This window comes from Xiphophorus hellerii, chromosome 23, assembly GCF_003331165.1.
Source record: "Xiphophorus hellerii strain 12219 chromosome 23, Xiphophorus_hellerii-4.1, whole genome shotgun sequence".
NCBI classification, from domain to species: domain Eukaryota; kingdom Metazoa; phylum Chordata; class Actinopteri; order Cyprinodontiformes; family Poeciliidae; genus Xiphophorus; species Xiphophorus hellerii.
In genome coordinates, this window is record NC_045694.1 from 17,511,966 (window position 1) to 17,528,102 (window position 16,137).

Here is a 16,137-nt window from a genome sequence, read left to right on the forward strand (position 1 = left end):
GTTCGTTCAGTACAACCACTACTAGGAACAAAATCATCTGTATTCTATTTTGGGATTAAATGCAAGCATTCATATATTTATTTATCTTTAATTTTTTTTATTTGAAACTGGAACAGTGTTAAATTGATCATGTCAGTCCCCATATGTGGTAGCAGCACTAAAGCAACTAGAACCTTCACAGGTTCTGGTTTTTGAAAGCCTATTATAAAATTCTTTTCCTGTATTTATCTCAGTTCAGCTCATATTCATAGGCTCAATTCACAAAAAATATCATAATTTTTTAGTCAATTTGCAAGGTTCTAATTTATCAGGAGCAATTGTTTAAGAATCACAGAAATTCACTATACATCAAATCAAATAATCAAATTCATGCCAATGAAATTAAACTCTGTAGCAAGAATAGATTCAGTGACACACAGTCCAGTCTGAATGTAAATTTAGTTGATATCTATGCAAAGAAGCTCGGTCAGATTCCCCACAGTCATTGATTTTGCAGCAATCTCTTCTCCTTAGAAAGCACATGCCAACAGTGGCCATATCATCAAGCTGACTATGCAGCAGTCTCACACATCTGAGCGAGTTTGTGACGATGGTTCAAAAGAGTGATGCCAATTTACCAACATGAGACTCGTTCTGCTGGAATAGGCATAGTGTGAGGGTCCATATTTTGTGACTGACTGGGGATTTTCCATCTCAGACAGAAAGCAACACACAAAAAAACAAAAACTTGGCCTAGGACCCGTTTTCTATGGCTTAGAGTTTATTGTGCCTGCAGCTCCATTAGTGGACCGGATTTTTCTTTCTTGGAAAGAAAAATAGTTAAACAGAGAATGGCTGGGCAAGTAGCTCTATAGGGTGACAAACACAGAAACTATGCATACTTTGTAATTTTTGCAAGACTTTATTATATTTTATTTAATGTTTGTGTAGCAGTAAGGCAAATTTAGTAAAGAAGATGTATCATATTCTTAAAAAGTTGGAGTTAAACAAATTGCTTCAGAAGTATTGCAAAAAGTTGAAGCTCATTATCCTAAACACATCTGGGTCACAGTCTTTTCACAAAAGTGTGAAACATAGCCGTGTTTTGTGCTGAAATCTTTTGAGAGTCACATGCATTCTGCTGACGGATGCGTGCATACATATTCTTCTTACAGCGCCAATTAATTTTAATCACACTATCTGTTTGCTCCATCACCACCCAATTTGTTTGCGTTTTCAACCATTGTTAATTTTTAAGGATTTTCAATTTCTCAGCTCAACAAGCATTTTCTCAAAAAAGAAATTGGAGCATATTTTTATTTTTTTATTTTTTTTCTCTCCCTCTCTGTATTGAATGTAATTGATTTTCCCAAGTCATTAGCTCCCAAGAATCTTGGTCTTACTCCTTTCCTTTCTGCTACATTCATTACAAGTCCTATTTGCCGGTTAATATGTTAGATTATTCATCTGCAATTGGTGTTTTCCCAATAGTATCACTCACTGAAGCTTGATGTATAAATATATATATATTTTTTTTTTCCATGAGATAAATTAGTTGTAGTAATTAGCATAACACATATTTATTGTCCTCCCAGAAGACAAATCTGAACTTAGTTTCTGCAAATATTTGCAGAGATATTGTGCAATGCAGAGGGTTTGCACCCTGGTGGCGGGTGTAATGTTTATTTAGATGTTATTCACTGCTTGAAGGCATTCATACATACACTGCTTACTTTTGTAATTCTACCCAAATCCGCGCACGGATTAATTTTTGTCTTTTCTAAGGAGCTGTCAACACAAACATAAAAGGCAGATTTGCTTACAGTATTTTTGCAACAGAAATAGAAAATTAATATAACAGTCATTTACATTATCAGCAAGGTGTGGTTTAACAACCAGGAAGTTCAAAGAATTAAATCATGGACTCTTAATGCTGTTTTTAGTGTCTTGTAAAAGAATTCCTGTCTTCCAGTATTTCCTTATGTCATTACATAACAAATACAAACTGTACATTTAACATGACGCATCAACATATAAAATTGCACACAGTTTTCAACATTTGTTTTTACAAATAAAAGATGTATAAGTGTAATGTGCTTCTATTAAGGTGTTTGCTAAAAAATCAAAAGGTCAAGCTAGTTGTCCTTTAGAGTTCACAGCTGATCTGTGAAGGGCTCAAATGTTTCCCATAGAAAACATTATTGAACAAACGGCATCAGACCAAGGAACACACCAGATGGGGCAGGAATAAAATTGTAGAGAAGTTTAAAGTAGAATGAGGATTATAATCCATATCCTAAGCTTTGAACAGCCCACAGAGCTTTTTTCAATCCATCATGTGAAAACAGAGTAAAGGATCATTGCTAACCTACCAGGACATGACCATCCAACTGAACTTATTGATTCTGAAGCAATCACAGAAGAAGCTAAAAAACCTGAGTCAACTCTTGAGGAACTACAGAGATCCTACCGCTCAGGTGGAAGAACCTAACGACTGGACAACTGTTAGTCTTGCACTCCACGTAAGTCAAAGTAGCCACAAGAAGCCAAATTTGCAGTTTTCTACAAGTCACGTAGGGGTCAATGGAAATAAGACAAATATTTAACTTTCTGGCCAACATGCAAAACCTTACATGTGGTTAATAACCAATATTGCACATGCCTCTGAAACATGGTGGTGGCAGCATCAGGCTGTGGGGATGCTTTTCATCTGCAGGGACAGAATTGAAAAGAAACAGACAAATCAGAGAAAAAGTGGAAACCATGTTTTCTCTTTCTTGTACTTTACATTACATAAAGCACATTGTGTTTTTTCATTGTTACTTGAGAAAATACATAAATAAGTTCAAGGATTACAAAGTACTTAGACTGAGCAGTGTACATTACTTATCTCAGTTTTTCAGCATATTCTCACAAATATCTACCAAACATGGATGCATGTCATTAACTTATACCAGATGTTCAGAGATTATTCAGAACAATAGTCCTATTACTGAGCCATCGTCACCTGCTGCAGTGGTTAATCTTCACTTTTTATAACTCTGTGAAAAAGTTTGTTTGGCTCTCATTGCAGCCCTGCTCAATGGATCAAGCACCAGGCTGTTCAGTAGAGCACTTAAATAGAAAATTGCGACCAGATTTGAATCAAACATAATTATAGTGGGTGTTGAAGAGGTCTCCTTGGACCAATCAGGATCTGCTTCATCTGACCCTGACAGCCAGAGACACTTTCTCCTCTGTAGAGAAGGGATTCTGTTTGAAAACTTTAAATGGCTGTAAAATTATATTCATACACACATATATATATTTAATGTATCCTTTCTGAAGTGCCTGGCATTTAGCATGGTAATATTTTTGTCCTATGGTTTCATGTACATTCTGGTAACCTTTATGAAATAAAAAATAAAAAACTTTCAGACTCATTAACTTCTAAAATACTTTTTCTGTTTCTCTCCTCCGCAGTGTGAAAGCCAGGAAAGGCAGCGTGGGCCACAGGCATGGGGTTGAACCTGGACCTCCTGGGAAATGTAGACTCTGCTCAGCATCCCAGTCATCTCCTTTATGTGGCTCTGATGGACACACCTACTCATCTAAAGTGAGTTTGGGATTCATACTTTTTTGTTGAACTTTATCCTCAATTTTTTTCTTGTTCTATTTCTTCACAAATCAATTACATAAAATCCATCAAGCTACTGATAAGTATATGCAATCAGACGTTCCTGTAACATCTTGTTTCCACCTCCTTCTCTTTTCCCGCTTCAAAATCTAATTCCTGTTTTTGTTCAGCGTCATTTGTCTAAGATCTCTCCATACTTTGTTGGCTTTAACAGAAAATCTCTGTGAGTCTGGTAAATGCCGTAACTGAGGACAAAGACAATTTGTCAAAAGTCTTTTCATCTGCTGGAAGTCATATTTGGACAGTTCGTAAAACTGCCTGACTCTTATTTCCAAGTAGTAACTCAAAGCTCATGATCTTGTGCCAACAACATAACAGGCACACAATTTCATGATCCAGGAAAAACGTCAAAGATTAACCTTTGTGATGAGTCAGGAAGTCAGTGAAAGGAGGAAGATCAGAATAAGTGTGAAGACTGATAGCCAATACCGAATATAAAGATTATAGATAAAAGAGAAGCTTTGTCCTTGAAGTAACACTCTGTAAATTCTTATTGACATCAGCTTTTATGTCTCCGTATTGTCCTTGTATTCAGTCATTTGGATGGAAGGAGTGAAGCCATACAAGTGAGCAGTATCAGACTTCACTGAAGTGCAGTACACAGCTAAATCAAAGTCATGCTTGAGCTTGAAAAGTGTCAGAGTTGTGTTAGTCTCAGTTTTACTCAGTTATTCATGTTGTTTTAATCACAGACTTTGCCTAAATGCTTAATAGAGTTGAAGGATAAACCACACTCCATTTGTTTTAAAACACAGACATGGCATCATTTTTCTGTTCCTTTAAGAAGACTTTCAGTTGTTGCCCCTGTTGTCAGCATCTATTTCACAAAGCAAATAGCAATTATGATTTATTGATGCAGCAAAGGCTTTGAGTTTCCATAAATAATCTCAAAGCATCCATAAATAAGAACAAATATCACATTTGATTCAGGACAGAGCATTGTGCAGTACATTTTGCTTCTTCGTCATTTTACACGTCAGTAGTTTTATTCATACAGTCATCTGCTTCAAATTGTTCATCTGCTTCAAATGATGAATATGTTTCAGGACATCTGGATTTAGACCGTTGCAATATTGTAAAAATGTATAAGCTGAATATAAAAAAATTATAAAAATCACTTTAAAAAAAGATTTATGGATTTGTTAACTTTGCAACAAGATCAGGAACTCTTCAGTGAAAGAGATGATGAGTTATATTTTTGTTGACATTTCTTTCCCCTTTTTCAAAGATTATATTACATGGCAATAGAGTCCTTATTTTTCTTTTTCCAGCTTTTAGGAGGTGCTAAATGTGCAATAAAACCTGTTTCTCAAACACCAGGCATCTAAATAAATAAACATAGAAACAAGTGATTTTCTAGAAATATTTGCATTGTACCGCAGTCAAATGCAACTGCCTACAATGATCATTTTTGCTTGGCATTGCACATAAATTACTCTTTCAATAGCATTGTGATTTATGCTGATGCACAACCTCTTCCTTTCTCTTGCTTCTGCTTCTCCCTCATTCTAGATCCGATCCTAGTTTATTATTTATTACGCTTGCAGTGTAGTGTTCATTCCCTCCTCCATATCAGAGGTTTGGATTTTAGATGTCCTTTGTCAACTCTTGATTTCATTTGGGGTTTATGTTTATCTGTGGCTGGTACAGATTTTCATCCTAGCTATTTACCACTGTGTCTATTTCTCTCAGTCTCTGTACAGGTTTAAATAGACTTTGCAACACTTTGTTTTAAAAGTGCACCTACTTCACATAGATGAGCATATTCAAACTGTAGCAAACGTAATCCTAATTGTAATTAATGTCTGCTTTAGTAAGCCATTGATATGACTTCTTTGAGAAACTGGAACACACGTGACATCATGGAGGCTGGATGACCTATCCACACCACTCATGTCTCCCCTTCACCCTGGCTTTGCCCTTTTTTTTGTAATGCCAGTTGACTTCCTTTTCACATTCGTCATCCTAGAAGTATAAACCACCAGAGAATGACTCAGCCTGTGTGTTTGAAAAGAGGCAGGAAGTACACCTCCTTAATGACCTGTCTGTCTGCGAGTCAAGAGTGTGTTCAGTAGGAGGAGGAGAAGTGCTAAAGGAGAAACAAGAGAAGCAACAAAGGCAGGAGGTCTGGGAAATCCCTCTGCTCTCTGCGGCAATTTCAGGTGGAGGGTTCAGCTGGCTGGTGGAGTGATGAGTCCCTGTGGTCCAACTTAAACTCTGTTCACCATTGAGCTGCTGGTCTCAAGCTTATTCATGTTTTATTATTACATTACATGCATCCTTTGTCACAACCACACACTCTCACGCACACTCTATATCCTATTAAGAGGACGGTGCTCTTATCTCCTGAGAGGCTTCAGTTAAATCCATTACTTCCCTCCTCCTAAATCATCTTTTCTCCTATCCCCTTCGGTTTTTTTTTCCTTCTCTCTCTTTCTCGTTTTCTTTCCAACCACATTAGGTGTTAAAATACTCTTTCATCAAAACCACATTAACCTGTGGAGAAAGACAAACATAAAGATTCATGGGGCTTGTCTGTGTGCTGACAGTGATTAGAAGAGGTCATCCATTTCCAGGACTTTCCCACTGCTTCTCAGTCTTCCTTTTTTCCGATAGCTAATTCAATATGTTGGAAGCAGAATAAAGCACGGCTCCTTTGTCAACAAATTTCATTAAGCAACATTAGCAGTGATATCAAAGAGGTGGCAGGGAGGAAAAGATGGATCTAAAATTAGAACATTGGAAATGAGAGCGCTCGCAGGATAACGCCAAGGCGTGATATGTGCTAGGAGGTTCATGCACAGTCATGGACTCACACTTACAGATCTCCTCGTCATCATCTTGCAAACAGAATTTACATAACTCATTTCATTTTTCATTATTCCTTTTGCAATGGTCTTGTAATTGGATTTTTTTTTTTCTTCAACATGTCCAAACAATTTCTTTCCCTCCGCTTACCTGAAATAAGATTTGTACTGTTAAATTACATTCAGAAGTGCTCAATCTTTTCCTCTTTCTTTGCATTAGATTTGTACTGCAATAAATTATAAAATGTCACTGGGCATCCCTGTGTCTGCGGGTGTGTCTACATGGCTGACTAATAGACACATCTGTTCATCGAAGATAAATGACTTTCCCTGATGTAGCAAATATTCCCCGTAATCAGCACAACTCCAAAAGTTCAACACAAGTGTTTGCTATCTTGCAGTCAGATTTGTTGAGTAGTTATGAATAATTTTCCCTGGTAGGAGCTCTCCAGAATTTACTGCATTTATTTTTATCAGTGTCAGAATTTTATTCTAATCATTCAGAGATTCATTTATGTATTTTCTTCTTGCCTGTTTTCTTAAAATTGATTTTTGGAACTTCTCACATGCTGATGGATTATGAAATATTCACATGCTAAAAAGTTAAAATCTGCTTCACAAATGTTCAATAAATTATCTATTTATCCCAGATTTTTGCTATTTCCATTTTTTTTAAATAGAAAATTAAAATTAATATTTAGCTTGCAAGGCTAGAGTTTGAAAATTTCAAAGCAAGTAGAATTACATTTGCATTAAAAGAACTTTTATATATTTATCACTGCCATGTTTACAGACATGGCAAATACTGCCATTTAATAGCACAAGTAACCTCTCTTTTTTGGAAGCCTTATTGCTCCAAATATTGATATTGTTATTTATATGTACCCTAATCTTGTTCATTGTACAAAAAGCTGCCACATAAGTGGTTAAAAAGTGATGTAGGACGGAGGTAAACTGAATGTTCCCTGGATCCGGCAGGAAACATTCCCTTGGAAAGTGTTTGGAAAGACAGATTTTTCCTGTCACATTACTTTTTATAATCTCCCATCATTTTTGTTCGGTAGCTGAGTCAGATGTCTTTAAAACACAAGGTTGCTTTAATCTTCTGAGATTAATAGAAATGTTTACTATTTTGTTGTCCTTCCAGTGCAAGTTGGAGTTTCAAAGCTGCTTGTCTGGGAAGACGATCTCAGTTAAATGTGATGGACAGTGCCCTTGCTTACCTGGTCAGGAGTTCAGCAAATCATCACATAACACAGAGAAGGCTGGTAAGTACAGAGCATCCATGGCCGACTTTCATCTAGTTAGAGAAATAAGTAGGTCAGTTAATCAGTTCCGTATCTGTCTTTTGTCTGTGCATGTGATTTAATGAGTGCTTTGAACATAGCATGTAGATTATTCAGGACGATGTAGGAAATCGGGGTAAAGAGACAAAGGGATGACTGAAGAAGATTTATCTTTTTCCAAGTCACTTTGAGGACCAAAAACTCACCATTGTGACTCACTCGCCATCCAGTAAAGCTCCTTTTGGTTCTTCAAACTCATTGGTGATTCTCAGTGTTTTCCTTTTCTTTCCCCTCCCCTGTCATCCTTCCCTTTACTTGTGTTATTTTCTCCCTCTCGCATCTCAAGCCCCCGCAACCCCCCATTATGTGACAGCTGCAGGAATTGGTGATGGAGTGAGTGTGTGTGTCTTATTGTTTGTCATGAAAATGGGATTTCGGCAGATGGATGGAGGGATTGTGGTGGAGAAATGCAATCTAAAAGAAAGCAGCGCCGAAAAGGATGGATTGTTATTTTTACAGGCTTCCTTTATCTTGAGCAGGGAGGTGGGGAGGTGGTGTTACTGAATTTGTTGTAAATATCTGTTTGTCCCTCCGTCCATCCGGCCGTCTGTCTGTCCCAGCCTTCCATTGCAGATCTATTCTAATCAGCCTCAGATTAGGGGGTGTTTATGTCGGTGCCAAGGTTCATCACACACATTTTCATGCAAACTGAAATTGTCTCCTAATTAAGGGCAGAACTGACTTTGTCTTGCATCCAGTTTAAGCCTGAATGATGGAGAGAACTAGGACTGATGCTGTTAAAGAAAAGTGTTTTACCTGCTTGACTTCTGTCACATTAATTCCCACATGTCTTTGCTCAGATTAAACTATAATTATGTGTTCAGTTTACTGAGAGCCTGGTTATTGGGGTAAACAGTGTTTTTGTCAGGAGAAACAAAAGTCTATTTATAAATCGTAGCAAATGATTTGACTTTTTTTTTACCTCTTTAATCCTTGATTACACCCTCTTTTTATGTTTCAAATTCTGATCCTTTATTTTATTTCTTTTTTTTTTGCTAAACCTTTCTACACTTTTCAGAACAGACGGTCTTCAAACTATCTACCAGACAACAGATTCGAAAGTTTGTAGACTTGAAGGTGGCAGAGATTTTTCAGTTTCACATTAGATCAACAAGGCAAAATGGTAAATAGATGGGGATAGCAGTAAGTGAAGAAAAAATTCTCTATGCATCACATTGCATTCCCATGGAAACAGTTAAATGATTGTTGTCGTGTGATATCTGCAATCAATCCTCTGGGTTTACTGATAGCCACAGGTTGCAGCTGGATTTGAACATTTGCAGCAGAGTCACAAATATCCCACCTGCACAATTAGAGTCAGAAACCTATTTTTAAAACCAAACACCTCTTACCTGTTATATTTCGTTCAGTGCTGTTTATTCCTGGACATTTATATCCTGCAAAAATAAAACAATAAGGCAAAAATATGTAAAAGGTAAAGTGCAGTGTTTTAGAATAATTGCGCAGTAGGCTGTTCTAAATATCAGTGGTTTTCCTTTAAATAATTTCGATTAAAAACTGGTGCAGATTTGCTGCCAGAGGTGTAAAAACAAAGTCACAATGACGCTTTGTGTTTAGTGGAGTGATTGTAGTAACCGCCAGCGGAACAAGTCAGCGTTGGGCTGGGGTCAGGACTAATGACAGGGCCCTTTATATACAAACAATAAAGCTCAAGTTTCCTGGCTGTGTCTGCAGTTTTGGGGGCCCGGAATCGCTACCAACAAAAAAGTCTGGTTCATCTCCAAGACGACGAACAAAATATGCATCTAGTTTTTGGCTTGTCCTTGCTCTCTCTTTTTTCCATTCTTTTTGCCTTGCCGCGCCATGAAGCTCCACTCACGTTAACTTAGTCCGTAAAAATGCTCTGCCTAGTTTGCCATCTGTTGCCAAGTGACTGATGATGACGTTGGTGGACGGCTGGTGACAAATTTTTATCCAGAATACACTTGGAGACAATGTGGGCTACCCACTTGTAATTTTGCGTGTCATAAAGTTAAATGTAAGAGTGAAAATAAAGCCAGTCATGTAGCACAATATTTTATTCAATATTTTACACCCACTACATCAATAAAACCAATTGGTCTTCTTCTTTTTTTTTTGCTTAGATTACTTTGTGGTATGATATTTATATTGTTGAACTAACAAAATAAAGTTTAAGTTAACCGGAAAACCTTGAAATGCCCTAGAGTACATACAGTTCTTTAGCAGCATTACAAGTCTATAGAGAGGTAGTAACGCTGAATCCTCCGGTATATTTTAGGAAGGCTCACAGCATTAAAACTAGACATTACCCAGGCTTTAATTAGTTGTAGTATTTTACTTATGAACACTGAGAAGGATAATATTTTTCATTTAACGTTGTGTGTTAAATGACAAATTGTGTGCGATTATTGAGTCTGCTGTATTTGATATATAACGTGGAAAGAAAGAAAGCTTTTAAGACGCATTCTGTATCTAGTTGATCAAGCTGCTATTCATTCTTCAACTAAATGGACAAACTACTAATTACTTAAAAGCGTAACCTTTCCATTTTGCACTGGAAAAATCCAAATAGTGCCTGAAGCTGAGAATTTTGATGAATGTCAAATATTGCACCATATTTGTAAGCTGAATATATGTATGAATCATAAATGTGTGTGTTTGAAATCCAGTTCAGCTGTTTTCTTTTTGTGTCTGTCAGCAAAGGTTAGTGAATTGTCACCATGGCACTGAGATGTAATTTGATCTGTCATCTCCCCTGCTGCAGCACTGCTGTCCACAGCGAACGTCAACACTTTTCCATGTAAAACACTGACTCAAGCTGGCACACAGAGATTCAGCAGGTGAAAGTCCCATGTCTGTGCTGATTATGGTCAGTGAGATTTTTAAAGTGCAAATACTTCCTTTTGTGTCAGCTTCTGTGAAGCAAAGGCATCGCAGGAAAAATCAAAGAGACCTGTTGGAGCCTGAACGGAATAAACCCACTAACTAAATTAGATTTTTTATTTTATTTTTTTTTACTGGAATGTCTGCCTCTCGACCCCACAGGGAGTACACACGATTACAGACTGTGCTGTCCTCTTTTCTGCCTCCACACTTCCTACCAACACATGCCAATTGTGTAGAGATTTTTTGAGCTCTTACCAGTATGAAGAGACAATGCACATCAGTTTTGGTGTGTCTTAAAAAGTCAGCTTTTTCTGGTTTTGTGCTCTTATTTCTGTATTGTGTAACGGTGAATCAGGAGGTAGGTTGCCGGTTCCCGCTCCGGCCGTCTCATTCATTCACACTTCATCCTTCTCAGAGGATATGTTGGCAGTAATTAAATATCAGCCTCGCTTCTGCCAGTCTGCTCCTGGGCAGCTGTGGCTGCAACGTAGCTTATCGCTAACAGTGTATAAATGGGTGAATTGCTGATTGTAGTGTTTGGAGTCCTCGGACTTAATAGGTAGCTACGCAAATGCAGGACATTATTTTGCAATGGTTTTGTTACAAAATTGGAAATTTAAGAAACTCAAAAATTTCCAGCAAAAAAAAAAAAAAACATCTAAGGAAATATGATTCTCTAGAAGTTCCTATCACACCAGTATGATACTATGACAATGATTTCAGTCATGGCTAGCCCACTTGTACTTCTAATTCTTAATGTCATAGATAGCGGGTGGTGATGCATCCCATCCCATCATGCACCCCCACTCAGGACCCTGAGACATTACCTTCAAGACAATAAATGATGAGCTTGCTATAATAGTTAATTGCATGCTTAAAATTATTTTTAAACACTTCATCATAATTAATGAATGTCTTGTGTTTTAATAACTTTTCAAGAAACTGTAAATACCACTGATTCATAACTTGCTCTTTATAAAATATTATTTTACCTAAATCTTAATTCTTTGTGAACGCACAATAAAATTGTCAGTTTGTTTTATATAAAAAAAACAATAAATTGATTGTTTAAACAGTAGATTTCTTTTATTTCAAGGTCCACTTGAGAACATAGTGTATTTCGAGCTTTAATTTTCACAAGATGAAAAAAGAAATTAATTATGTCGACATTCAAGCTAACCAGACATTTGTGACTTATCTCATATTCAGTGACTCAGTTAAGGTTTTATTTGTAAAACTAGAAGTTCTTTAGTCGCTGTTGCTGAGGCGACAACAAATTATAAACCCATAAGACACTTGAGTAACTCCGCTATTTTGATAAGCTCAGCATAAAACACTGCAGAAATATTTTAATTATCCTGATAAAAATATAACAGTGGAATGTTGCTCATTGACCTAAACAAAGTATGAATTACAAGAATGATCTTGTAATACTATTGCACCGCCTGAGAGAAAACCTCAGAGGAATATTGAGGCTTTTATTTTCGAAATTTTCAGTAAGCTTCATTTTAAATGTCAATCACTAATCCCATGTGTAACAGTGGTTGGGTTAAATCAGTTCTATAATGCCCAAAACATTCTGCCGTGTCTGTAGTTCTAACATTCAGCCTCCTTCTGTAGTCAGTCAGAGTTCCTCCATCATTGTAGTTTTCCAACTGCCAACTCAGCCCTCCTCTGTGGTAACAGTTATAAAATTATTAAACCAAAATTATTTCTTCGTAGCTCTTCTACAAGCAGGCAACATTTCTTGTCACATTTTACAACAACAGCAGCAGCAAATGTCTGTAAGTTACATTTAATTTTACTTTTAAGATATTTTTAAGTCATGATTCAAAATTTTAAGCCTGATAGAATGATGAAAAACCCTACTTAAATTAATGATTTTAATATACCATTGTCAATCTAAACTTAATATTTAACTATTAAAAAGATTTATAATGCAAGTACAAGGGCCAACGTAAGAATGGCAGTTGAACTCTTTAGTTACATAAAACTTTAATTTAAGTGTACCTTGAAGATTATTTCATGACCAAGTGCAAAATAAGGGAACTAGTTGCCAAAAGATTCTGCATACTCAAAAAAAAAAGAGAGAGAAAGAACATGAGCCACTATCACATTTCAAAGTACCAAAAGTTTCAAAGTACAATGAGTTTGATGCATATCTTTTCAAACCTTCTCCGGCTGGAGAAGGTTGCTGGTGAGAAAAATCTGAACCATCAGGACGAGTGCACTGTCTCTGAGTACGACACGTTCGATGATTATCTTTTCAGTCCTTCTCCAGTTGGGGAACCGGAGAAGGATTTTCTGGATTCTCTGGCCAGAGAAAACGCAGCAGAAGTTTGCAGTAGAATTTTCAGAGGACAGTACTCTTGAAGAGTACTTCTACTCTGTAGAAGAGAACGATTCATCCAGTCTTTCTGAAGAGCAAACGTCTCCGGCTGGGGAAGTTTGCTCTGAAAAGGAGACAGTGGAGTCTAAAAATTCAACTTCTGCTGGAAACAAAAGCGGCATTAGAAGACCGGTGCCATGAAAAGAGATCGGTCCGAGGGGACGATTTCACCAAACGTCACGAATCTCCCAAGGTCCCAAGACCACCAATTTTACCCGGCTGCAACATTTGCAATGAAGAGAAAAGACGTCGCGCTGCAATGAGCAAACGTTCGCGCAGACGTCATGCTAAAAATCCTTGTTGCTCCTTATTTTGACTCACAGCATGTTCCATCTGTCACGCTCCTCCTGACTTTCAGTATGGCAGATTTGCATCTTCTCCATGTGCCTGACTGGGTTCTCTCTGGGTACTCCGGCTTCCTCCCACAGTACAAAAAGATTTTATGCACATTAGATAATAGATGGATAATGGAAAGTTTTTTAACTTGTTTCTAATAATAATTGTTATTATTCTTAGTAATAATAGTAGCAATAATAATATGAATACTAGAAAATTCCCGAAGAAATTTAACCGGGGCCTGCCAAAGTGTGCCTGTCAGTTTGGACTCTGCGTTCTGATGCTGAAAAATATGGACTTGCACCATTGAGTATGTTAAAGTAAGTGTATCAGCTGAAATTAACCAAAATGCTAACGTTAGCATGAATGCTGTCAGTAGCATGTGGGGCATCACTAGCATGTTGTCTGTACTTTACTTTCTCCATTCAGTATACTAAACATGGCTAATAAGTAATAAAATTAGCTAATAGCTCATTTAAGCTAAAAGACTAATGCAAACATTGTTTTAAATCAAAATGACAAAAGTAGCATAAAAACACATTGATTTAAACACTGGTCCAAAAAGACCCACTCATGGAAGACTGTATAGTCAATATGTCATGCATCAGAGGGTTAAGGAACTGTTTTTCTCTTACTTATTACACAACCTAATAACGTATTTAACCTAATCCCACACTAACAGCGTAGGTTCCTGTGTGAGTGATGCCCTGGGTGAGCCTATCCTTATGTGCACGATTTCCCCTGAGTGATCCACACACACCCACTCCCCAGAAAACGACCAAATATGATTCCATTGAGCTTCATTTGTTCTGGAAATGGTTTTGGCAGTAATAAAGATTTGATAGATCTAAAGTTATGTTTTACAGAATCTCTGTTTATTGTAGAATATCGCAGTTCAGCGGTGACCAACATTAGTGTGTTAGGTTTATAATTAGCTGATCAAATGCAAGCCAGCCTCCCTCAAACATGCCCTGTAATTTAATTGAATTAGAACCTGCAAATCAGATTTGCATCATTAGCCGTTGATTATGATGCTGGAGTACCAATATATTCTTACACTCTACCCAACAAATTGGGGTATCCATTCCTAATTCTCAGTACATATCCTCAGTTGAAAACTTGGTGGGGTTCAAAAGACAGATGACTTTCTATTTTCGTCTTGAGGCTTTTTGCATCCTCTCCGCCATGCCACCCTGGGGGCTGAGCTGCATCGCCCACATCAAAAGCTGATACTGAATGTTAATGAGAATAAATGTTTCATCAGAAATCACAAATAAATTAAGCAAACATTGAAACGTTGCAACTCCTACCTTAACTGGTGACAATTTTTATTCCCCTCTAAATGGCGAGCCACTGATGCTTTACAACAGGGATGTCCAAACTGTGGCCCGGGGACCATTTTCAGGGCTTGGGATGCTTGACTTTAAATCAAGAATCTAAATATTTAGTTTAGAAAGAACATTTTTGTCTTGGGAAAAAATGTAGGAAACTGAATACTTTATATTGAAATGTTTGAGACACTTCTTGTGCAACCTTCATGCAACATAAACCACAGATCATTAAAATACAGACAGAAAGTGAATGGTAATTCATTGCATTGTAAACAACCATTGGATAAAATCATACCAGAGGAGCTTCTCATCTGTTTTCTGCCTCAACGATGCATTTTTTTCTAACTTTGAGAATGTGCTTCATAACCGCAGAGAACCTAACAACTCTGAATCCAAGAGGAAGGCCCCGTTGAGGTTCTTTCTTTAACATGGTAACATGTCTCCCTCATCATGTTCCAGCTACCAGCTAATGTTCATCAAAGGAGTTCCTGTATGAACCAATCGTTGCCCAGAGAAATTTACCTTGCCCTTGTGCAGCTTCACCCATTTACACCTGATGCATCAAACTGCTCTCTTGCTTAATAATGTACTCTGAAATGCCTTTTAAATCTATATAGGTAGTTCTGAGCAAACGAAAGCCGCCTTTAAAGGAATGCGAATATTATTTAACTTTCAAAGTGCCATCTTCTGCACAAAGCAGGCATTCAAAACAGTAAAGGCTTTCTCACTTGTAAAATTATAGTAAATTGCTACGTCTGAAGTCTGCCTTAATCACCAGGCGCCACTGAACCCAACACCTCCTAACCATGAATGAAGAAGGTTAACATGCTTAGGATCTATTTAGGAAAATGTTTGTCTGCTTCTTGTCAGTATTGACGTATTCAAACTCATATGAATGTGGCTAAAGAGGCTGAAACTGAGATATTCCTATTCTTTAGACCTCATGCTAAAGAATAGGATAACCAAGAGACACACTGACGCAGAGGGAGGGGCTTCTGATGCAGGGATGCTGCTTCTCGTTTGCCTGTTAGTCAGACCAGAGGAAGCTAGAAGTCAGGTTAGCAACCCAGAGCTGCTGATGTTCTGACACTTCCTCACTTTATGACCAGCCACCCAGCTCAGTGGCGGGTGGAGGTCTGAGGGGTGAAAGCAGGAACTCTTTTCTTAGAAGATGACAAATGTAGTCTTAATAGGAACCTTCTGTATGTACTGTTTTGATCAATATTTGAACACATATTTGATGATAGTGGGTTCATCAGCCAGTAGGTATAACTGTGAACTGTAACCTGATTTTGTTGCACTTTTTAAAATCTTCTCTTGTGTTTTGCTGTTCATTTAGGCTAAAGCCAAAAAGAGCTAAAACAGAACTTTTTAGCAGACTTCTCGCTTTCCTAAATATCATACA

At 37.4% G+C, this 16,137-nt stretch overlaps 1 protein-coding gene across 1 annotated transcript in view; it reads left to right on the forward strand.

Annotated features, from left to right (window-relative positions):
- Positions 1-16,137, forward strand: part of spock1 (SPARC (osteonectin), cwcv and kazal like domains proteoglycan 1) — a 193,269-nt gene that overhangs the window by 164,711 nt on the left and 12,421 nt on the right. Inside the window, 3 exon segments of the mRNA XM_032555366.1 lie at positions 3,442-3,574; positions 7,610-7,734; positions 8,535-8,544. Coding sequence (XP_032411257.1) covers positions 3,442-3,574; positions 7,610-7,734; positions 8,535-8,544 — 268 coding nt within the window.